General features: G+C 44.7%; 1 protein-coding gene across 1 annotated transcript in view; it reads right to left on the minus strand.

Annotated features, from left to right (window-relative positions):
* Positions 1-8,480, minus strand: part of CEP72 (centrosomal protein 72) — a 44,851-nt gene extending 36,371 nt beyond the window's left edge. Inside the window, exons 1-5 of the mRNA XM_066375162.1 lie at positions 8,194-8,480; positions 7,838-8,076; positions 7,414-7,621; positions 3,097-3,224; positions 1,888-2,080 (exon numbers count right to left, since the gene is read on the minus strand). Of these exons, the coding sequence (XP_066231259.1) occupies positions 1,888-2,080; positions 3,097-3,224; positions 7,414-7,495 (403 nt within the window). The 5' untranslated portion in view covers positions 7,496-7,621; positions 7,838-8,076; positions 8,194-8,480. The remainder of the gene's footprint in view (positions 1-1,887; positions 2,081-3,096; positions 3,225-7,413; positions 7,622-7,837; positions 8,077-8,193) is intronic.
* Between the last annotated feature and the right edge of the window lie 1,256 nt (positions 8,481-9,736).

The following is a 9,736-nucleotide window of genomic DNA, read 5'->3' on the forward strand; positions in this document are numbered from 1 at the left end:
TTTCTTTTTCATGTCTGGAAATATCTTTCCCATGTGGAAAGACTCTCATATCCCTTCTCTATACAAACATTATAAGATTCTAGACCTAAAATTTTTACGACAAAAGAAAAGTAATGATTTAAACTGAGGATTGTAAAAATTTCCCATTAGGATTTTAATGCTTCTAAAAAAGAGCCAAAGTTAACTATTTATAAGTTAGAACAAGAGCATTCAATCTTCCCAAATATCTGAAAATTAAAATGAAACATGGAAATTCTAAGTAGATCTGACACTGAACAGGGTGCCTTTGGGGGTCAGTCATCCATATCCCCAGCCCAGCCCCACTCTCAGGCCCAGGCAGTGCAGAGGGGCCTGGGAGATTAGCAGATACACATGTGTGGCTAAGATGTGCATAAATCCACTTGCAGTCAAGAGATACAGAACACGGGTTTCTACAGACACTGGCTGGACAGACAGGGCAGTAATAGCAGTAGCAATCTGCCCACAGCTCACAATTTACCACAGGGACAGTGATGGAGTAATGCCTTCCATGCTACTTTTATGTGGGTCTCATTTTGGTTTCTTTAGGTCAGAACCCAGGAGACGGAGATGCCCCAAACGCATCCTAGCCTCACGGAGAAGTGAGTGGGCCCACAGACTGAGGACACGCTGTGATCACTAGGGCACATGATGACACTCTTCAATCAGACACTCCTGCACCACAGCTACCCAGCACTTCCGATCCCCCTTCACACAGGAGCACTAAGGGTACGAGGCCCCCAAGCCCTCCCTTTCCCATGACCTGCATGGTCAGTGCATCCTGGGCTCATGCTCCAGCTCTCTCCCCCTGAAGTGGGGTGTGAGGGAGCATCAAAGTGCCACTGGACACACTGCTCAGGGCAAAGACCCCTCACCCAGGTCAGTGGGGAGGCAGGTGGGGGAGGCAGGTGGGAAGGCGCTGATGTGTACTCCCTGAGTGTGAGACTCCTGCCCGTGTCCAGTTGGTTCCCTGCAAGCTCCGTCTGTAAGCCTGTTACAGAGATCCATTTCTTTTAGGAACATGGGTTACTAAGCCCAGGTGGTGGCTGTACCCACCAACAGAAACTCACCTTTTCTCACCCCTGTCACCTGGGGGAGGGTGTGGCACAATGAACTTCTAGTCCTGTATCTTTCCAGGTAGATACAAAACCAGTAGGATACAGCTGTCCAGATGAGCCCAAGACAATGCTCTGGGCACTAAAAAGTTCAGGAATGTGCCCAACTCAAACAGCTAGAAAATGGAGCCAGAATGAGACTGAGCAGTCCAGCCTATGCCTCTGATCCAAGCCTCCCTGTCACCTTCCCAGGCGGCTCTCCTACAACTCTCATCCTGTGATACAGGGACTCATGCCATCAGAGTAGAAAGCAACTTCCCTTTTCAAAAAGATCAACAGTGCAGTCAATCTGACAGCAACAAAAATTAGTCAAGGGGCCCTGGCCGGTTGGCTCAGCGGTAGAGCGTCGGCCTAGCGTGCAGAGGACCCAGGTTCGATTCCCGGCCAGGGCACACAGGAGAAGCGCCCATTTGCTTCTCCACCCCTCTGCCGCGCCTTCCTCTCTGTCTCTCTCTTCCCCTCCCGCAGCCAAGGCTCCACTGGAGCAAAGATGGCCCAGGCGCTGGGGATGGCTCTGTGGCCTATGCCTCAGACGCTAGAGTGGCTCTGGTCGCAACATAGCGACGCCCAGGATGGGCAGAGCATCGCCCCCTGGTGGGCAGAGCGTTGCCTCCTGGTGGGCGTGCCGGGTGGATGGATCCTGGTCGGGTGCATGCGAGAGTCTGTCTGTCTCTCCCTGTTTCCAGCTTCAGAAAAAAAAAAAAAAATTTAGTCAAGGGTCCACGGAGCAGGGGTGCGAGCACACTGCACCTACCCAGCTGCCTGAGCTTCGGGAGCATGCGCACAATGAAGAGGCGGTAATCAGACTCATTCTTCACCACGGGGTTCAGTCGGAAGTCCACATCTGTAAGCTCAGGCAAGCAGTGCAGCCGGCACAATTCTTCTAGTGAGGAAATGCAGTTGTAGTAGAGATTGAGATTTTCCAATGCAGCCAGGTACTGAATGCCCTATTAATAGGAAAAATGCTGAATGAGTTCATGCTTTTAAAAGTAAACACACAGTAAAAAACAACAACAAAGAAACAAAAAAAACCACACAGTAAAATGGGCCTTCAGTATGAACTGATCAATTAACTTAACAAACGCATGTAATGCATACATAATGCTACAGGAAGAGATGAAATGTGTTCGTGTCTATCAATTTCTGTCCTGCACACAGTGCTACAACTGTTCAGGGAAGTCTGCAACAGTTGTGACTACTGAGGACAGCTAGCAGTCTCAGCATGTGCCAAGTTAAGTGATTTACGCAATTTCATTCCATCACACACAACCCTACAGAGTAAGCCCTACTACTGCTCCCATATTACAGATTAGAAAACCAAGCAGGGGGGCTGGAGCTGAGCCAACACTGTGTGCTCCCTGCATTGGAATGCACCTTGGACTCTGAGCAGACTCTTGACTCCCATGGCAGGGGCACTGAAAGTATCACGTTCCAGGCAGTCATGTCCTGCCTTTCTGTCAGGTAAGAACCCCTCTCCATATAAGCAATTTGCCATCACCTGGGTGGCTTCTTACTCACCAGGACCAACCCCCTGCCAGGTCAGGGCTTGCTGCAGCAAGCCTGTACTTGCAGTCCTGCTATTTTAAGCAGGCCACTGAGAGGTTATAAAGAGGTACAGTTCAGAAAGTGGATGAAGAAAAACATAGACAATGGAAGGATGGAGAGTGATGGACACACACACATTAGTCTTTTGGATCTTATTTTATTCCTTTAAAGATACAACTGTCTTCACCAGAGAGCTATGACTTTTGGCTGTCAAAGCAGTTTAAAGATATAATGTGATACATAAGAAATCTAGTTCACAGTAAATGCAAGAAAAACAACCCTACACTTAAATCATTAAGTGTATAGTTCACAAATATTATAAGCATAGTTATAAAACAGGTTGCATTTTTAATTTAAAAATGTTTTTTCCACTACTATTGATAACAATGAATTTTCTTTTAAAAAACCTAAAACTTACCTCTAGACTAACCAAAGAGTTGCGTGAGAGATCTAAAGATTTTAGGCCTGTTAAATTCATCAAAGAATTTCCAAGATGAGTGATCTTTTCTTGGTAAGTTCCAGGAATAGACAATGACCGAAGTTCAGCTAAGAATAGAAAATTATGATATTTATTTTTTAATTGAAAATAAATTGTCATGTAAGTGAGATATAATCTCAAGAACAAGAATTGCATTTAAAGTTTTATCTCATGTTCACCTCCATGTCTGCGAACTCATGCCTGCTCCTCATGCCTCTCGGTCCAACCCTCTCTGTCACCACGAACACTCTCCTGATTGGGCTCCGCTTCCACTCCTGGCTGCTCACCCCATTGCCTGTGTTAGCTTCCATGCAGTAATCACTACTTAGCTGATCTGGCCACTCCATGCCCATTACACGTGAGGGCAGATTGCATGCTCTGTGTACTATATGCCCCTGTGTGGCACATCCCATAAGCAGCCATTAAATAAATGTCACTACAAAAAAAAGTTTTTGTAATCAAAAAGATAGTTTGGGTCTAAATACACCAATCCTTTCCCAGGAACATTTATTTTTTAAAATACATCTTCATTAAAGAAACTGGTTTGTGGGCTTTAAGTCCCAGATAAGACAGAGTAGACACATTTCACCCTATTTCTCCCCATTTATCATCCTAAAAACCCTTGACAACAATAGAGAATACAACACCAGACAACTCTGAAGGGTGGAGAACAGAAGGCCAACTATCTAGGGACCTCAAGAAAATGGTCAAAGGATCATACACCATGATCAAGTGGGATTTATTCTGGGGATGCAAGATTGGTACAATATCCACAAATCAACTAATGGGATACACCACATAAATAAAACTAAGGATAAAAACCACATGATGATACCAACAGATACAGAAAAAGCATTTGATAAAATCCAGCACCCATTTATGATAACAACTTTCAGCAAAGTGGGAAGAGAAGGAACATTCCTCAACATAATAAAGGTCATATATGGCAAATCCACAGCTAACATCATACTGAATGGGGACAAACTAAAAATGTTTCCCTTAAGATCAGAAACAAGACAGAAATGTCCACTTTCACCACTCTTATTCCACAAAGTACTGGAAGTTCTAGCCACAGCAATCACACAAGAAGAAGAAATAGAAAGCATCCTTAATGGAAAGGAATAAGTAAAATTGTGATTATTTGCAGATGACATCATACTGAGAACCCTAAAGATTTCACACATACACAAAATCTAGAACTGATAAATGAATTCAGTAAAGTAGCAAGATACAAAATAAATACTCTGAAATCAGTTGCATTTTTATACACCAATAATGAACTATCAGAAAGGGAAACTAACTGACCTGTGGGATAAAGCGTCGACCTGGAAATGCTGAGGTCGCTGGTTCGAAACCCTGGGCTTGCCTGGTCAAGGCACATATGGGAGTTGATGCTTCCAGCTCCTCCCCCCTTCTCTCTCTCTCCTCTCTCTCCCTCTCTGTCTCTCTCTCCTCTCTAAAAATGAATAAATAAAATTAAAAAAAAAAGAAAGGGAAACTAAAATAACAATCATATTTACAAATGCATCTAAAAATAAATAAAATACCTAGGAATAAATTTAGCCAAGGAGGTAAAAGACCTGTATAGAAAAATATAAAACACTGAAGAACAAAATTTAAGAAGCTAAAAAATAGAAACATATGCTGTATTCACGAATAGGAAGAATTAACATTGTTAAAGGTCCATGCTACCCAAAGCAATCTATAAATTCAATGCAATTCCTATCAAAATACCAATGGCATATTTCACAGAACTACAACAAATAATCAAAAATTTATAGGGAAATACACACACACACACACACACACACACAACCCTAATAGCCACAACAATCTTGAGAAAGAAGAAAAATGTTGGAGGTATTATGCTACCTAGTATCAAACCATACTACAAAAACATAGTAATTAAAACAGCATAAAAATAGGCACATGCATCAATGGAACAGAAAAGAGAGTCCAGAAATAAACTCACAGCTATATGGTGAATTAATATTCAACAAAGGATGCAATAACATACAATGGAGTAAAGACAGTTTACCCAATAAATGGTGTTGAGAAAATAGGACAGATACATGCTAAAAATACATGCTTGACTACCTTCTTACACCATATACAAGAAAAAACTGAAAATGGATCAAAAACTTAAATGTAAGACTCAACACCATAAAGCTCCCAGAAGAAAACATAGACAGTAAAATCTCTGACATCTCCCTTAGCAATATTTTTTTTGCTATATCTCCTGTCAGGCAAGGGAATCAAAAGAAAAAATTAACAAATGGGACTACATAAAACTAATTTTTTTTTTCAAAGGAAACCATCAACAAAGCAAAAAGACAACCTACGGAACAGGAGAGTATATTCACCAATGATACATCCAATAAGAAACACTATAAAGAAGAAACAAAGAAAAATTTCAGAATGAAAAATAACGGAAACAAAAAGAAACCACAGGAGTGGCTCAATAACAGAATGGAGATGACAGAGAGAAAAATTCAGAGTAAACGCAAAGATAGATTAACCAAAATTGTACCATCTGAACAAAAGGCATCACCCATAGGGGTTAAAAAAACCCATATGGCAGGGAAGTACACTTCAAAAACCACAAAGACCTGAAAAATGTGATGTCACATTTTTCAAGTGCTGAAAGAAAAGAACTTTCAACGCAGAAGTCCATATCTACCAAAAACAGCTTCAGGACCACAGCCAAAATATATTCTCCAATGAGGAAACATTAAGAAAAACTGTCACCAATATACTTGCCCTAAGATAATGTCTAAAAAAATGAAAAAATAAAATAAAATAAAAAGCTCTTTAAACATAAAAGAAAGATACAGGAAGGATACCTGAAACATTAAGAATGAAGAAAAAAATAATGGAATGGGTAAACAGGTGGGTAAATATGTTTCCTTCTGAGTAATTTAAAATGTTAGATGGCTGTAAAAAAAAATTATATCATGAATATAGTTCTCAAGGTATGTACAGGAAATATTTAAGACAACTAAAATATAAAGGGAGATGATAAATAAACTTAAATGATGGTGAAGTTTCTCCATTTCAAGTGAGGTGGTAAAATGTACACACAAGTAGACTGTAATTTTGTAATTCATAATACAACCACTAAAAAAGCTACACAAAGAGATGCTCAGAAATATAAAAGATAAATCAAAATGAAAAAATTCAAGAATACCTCAGGAAGGCAGGAAAAGGGAAACAAAACAAGAAAAACAAAAAGAAAAAACAAGTCAAACAGCATACTTAACACCTATGATATTGATAATTACATTAAGTGTAAATGGTCTAATCACAACATAAAAGACAGAGATTAGCAGTGTATAAAAATGAATGAACTACACGCTGTCTACAAAAAATTCATTTCAAATACAATGATATAAGTAGGTTAAAAGATTAATAAGTTTTTGGGTGTCAAGCCCTGGCCAGTTGGCTCCGTGGTAGAGCGTGGGCCTGGCGTATGGAAGTCCCGGTTTTAATTCCCGGTTCGATTCCGGGCCAGGGCACACAGGAGAAGCGCCCATCTGCTTCTCAACCCTTCCCCCTCTCCTTCCTCTCTGTCTCTCTCTTTTCTCCCCAAAGCCAAGGATCCACTGGAGCAAAGTTGGCCCTGGTGCTGAGGATGGCTCCATGGCCTCTGCCTCAGCTAGCGCTCCTGCAGAGATGGAGCAACGCCCCAGATGGGCAGAGCATCGCCCGCTGGTGGGCATGCCGGGTGGATCCCGGTCGGGCGCATGCAGGAGTCTGACTGCCTCCCCGCTTCTAACTTCGGAAAAAATTTTTTTTAAAAGTAAATGGGTGGGGAAAGATATGCCTTGCAAACACCAATCACAGTAAGGCTGAAGCAGCTACACTAATATGAGAAACAAAATTATTATGCTACAAAAGTCGCTCCAATAAGAAGACATAAAAATCCTTAGTAGGCAACAAATAGCACAGTTTCAAAACACATGAAGGGAAAGGAGAAAGGTAAATTCACAATCACTGTCAGGCCCCCACCAGATCACGGTCATCCGCCTTCCCCCACATCCCACCTCCTCCCCGCACGGCCCCCCGCCCAGCTCTCCACCCCTCACCTCCTCATTTGCACCACCCCCGCCTTGTGACCCTCACCCCTCACCACCCAGGCCTGTGACCAATCGGGAACCCCTCGGTCGGTGTGCAGGCGCCTCTGGCCTGATCCTCTGGCGGGAAGCTCGCGCCCTCAGTTAGTGTCCCGCGCCGACCGATAGGCCGGCCGCCACGCACCCAGATCGTGGTGGGGCGCCAGTCCGCTCTTCTCCCGGATCTTCTCCTCACACAGCACCAGCGGCGGGATTCTGGGCGCCATGCTTTCAAACGGCACACACCTGAGCCCGCGCCTGCGCACTTCGGAAGCCGAGGGAGCACGGGGTGGGGCCAGAACCCGGGACAGGAGGGGCCTCTAAGAGGGCGTGGCCAGAATCCTGGACAGAACCTAAAGGGCGTGGGCAAAGACCTATTAGAGTACGAACGGGGTGGGCCGCGCTGGATTGAATTGAGTTGGCACCAATCGTAGGGCGCGGTACAGCGACCCCCCCACCCCCCCCACCCCCCCTCCCGGGATGCTGCCGCTTACTGGGCTCTGTGCCCTCCCCGGCAAAGACCGCTTACTCCACCTGGTGACCCGCCCCACTTGGAGACTCTGCCCTACCTTTCCCGCGTCTTGAGCGGAATCCCCACTTCTGGAGCTGCAATTCTCTCTAGCCACAGACACTCCGAGACGCCCAGTCCTTCTTCGTCCCCATCCTCAACTTCCTAGCGATCTCTGGGATCCAATCTTGCGGGTCACCCGTTAACCCGAAGGTTCGTTGCGTGTCTGTCCCTCTGGGTGTGGGTGTGGGCGTGGCCAGGACACGCCCGTTTTGGGGTGTCAGGAGGAGCCTCCGAGATCTGCAGGATTTAGGGAAGACCCCATTACGGTTCTGAATCTACCCCACCCAGCCGGCACCTTGGGTGCCCCTCCCTACCACCCTCCTGGGGTGTGCGGGTGCCCCTGCTACCTCTCACCTCAGATTTAACCAGTTTGTTGGTTAAGTCCCCTGGCATGTCACAGTCCAAGTGGTGGAGGCGTACAGTGGTAGGGTGCAGATAGGCTATGCAAGGTGTCCCATCTCTCCTGAGCAGAGCAGAACTTCAAACCTGGCACACAGGCCTCCTCGGGCACCTGTGTGGAGTCATTTATTGAGACTGGAGTAACACTGGGTTAATGAAGATTGTCCTGTAACATAATCTGTCCTGAGACTACTGAGCTGTCCCCTTCCTACAAGACTGGAGGGATTCCAGAACATAGGCAAGCTTGTGGTCACCGCACCAGGTTTCCACCTACTGAAACTTCGTGCAGCCAGAAGACTTAGAAACAGTGAACAAATATTCTTGCTTTTCAGAAGTAAACAAAGGCAGACAAAAGGCTTCTGTTGGCCCCAACCCAAGACAGGTAGCTTGTCAGGCACAGCCCACACTCCAAACACCTGCTGCTTCCTCCTGACTGTGGTCACTTCAGGTCAGGAGCCCAGTCTTTGAGGCTGGGTTGTGGAGAAGAAACCTCTGCACATGTCCTGTGAGAGCACCACACAGCGTTTGTAATGAAAGTGCCAATAAAAACCTTGAAAATCATGTCTTCTGCTCCTGAAATATTGCATATTTGTTGTAGAAAAGAAAAAAAAATCAGAAGAAAACAAAGATTAAACATTTTAGCACACAGAGATAACCAGTGTTAACACTTTCATATGTATCCTTCAGGGATGTCTTCCAAGCCTGTGTGTATTTAACAGTGATGAGATTATGCTGAGCATTCTCATAGATATCTTTTTATTTCTTACTTTTTATGAAAGCTGTTACTAAATATTCTTCAACATCCTTATTAAACGTCATTTTAAATGGTCACTTTAGATCAGGAACTAAACCCAAATTTATTTATCGTGTTTGTTTCCACTTATTTATAGTGACAAATGTAGTGGGGTATTGTTTTGAAGTTCCCTTTGGGATGCTCCGGAGTGAGCCAGGAATGTAAAATGGGGCAGTTTCCCACTGCCCCCAAGACTCAGGAGCTTATCGCAGGTCCTCAGAGCCCTAGCAGCTGAGGGGAACCTCTGTGCTCCTGAAATATATGTTAGCTGCTATGAATTGTCATCTTTGCCTCCTGAGAATAAGCCAGCACTGTTAGTTCACCAGTGAGGAAACAGTGTCCAACTGGGAGTGAGTTAACTGAAAATCAGTGTCATACTGCACACAGCCTCACCTGTGCTTCTGCACCAGATGCACGAAATGCAGGGAGCCCCCGTGAGCCTGAAGATGAACCCACCCACATGTCACTGACAACTCACACATGCACACAGTTGTGCATTCACTAATACCAGTGCATACTCTCAGGCAGGCACTCAGCCATACGCCCCAAAGCGCACTTGTACACACACAAACCTACAGGGCCAGAGCCAGAGCTCCAACTCTACACGTCTTTCCGGGCTGAGTGGTGGGGACCGCCCTTGGTCACCTGTGAGGCACTAGTAAGTCCGAGTGCTCTGTGGGCTCACCCCAATCTTGGATGAAGTGG

This window comes from Saccopteryx leptura, chromosome 1, assembly GCF_036850995.1.
Source record: "Saccopteryx leptura isolate mSacLep1 chromosome 1, mSacLep1_pri_phased_curated, whole genome shotgun sequence".
In the NCBI taxonomy this organism is placed as follows: domain Eukaryota; kingdom Metazoa; phylum Chordata; class Mammalia; order Chiroptera; family Emballonuridae; genus Saccopteryx; species Saccopteryx leptura.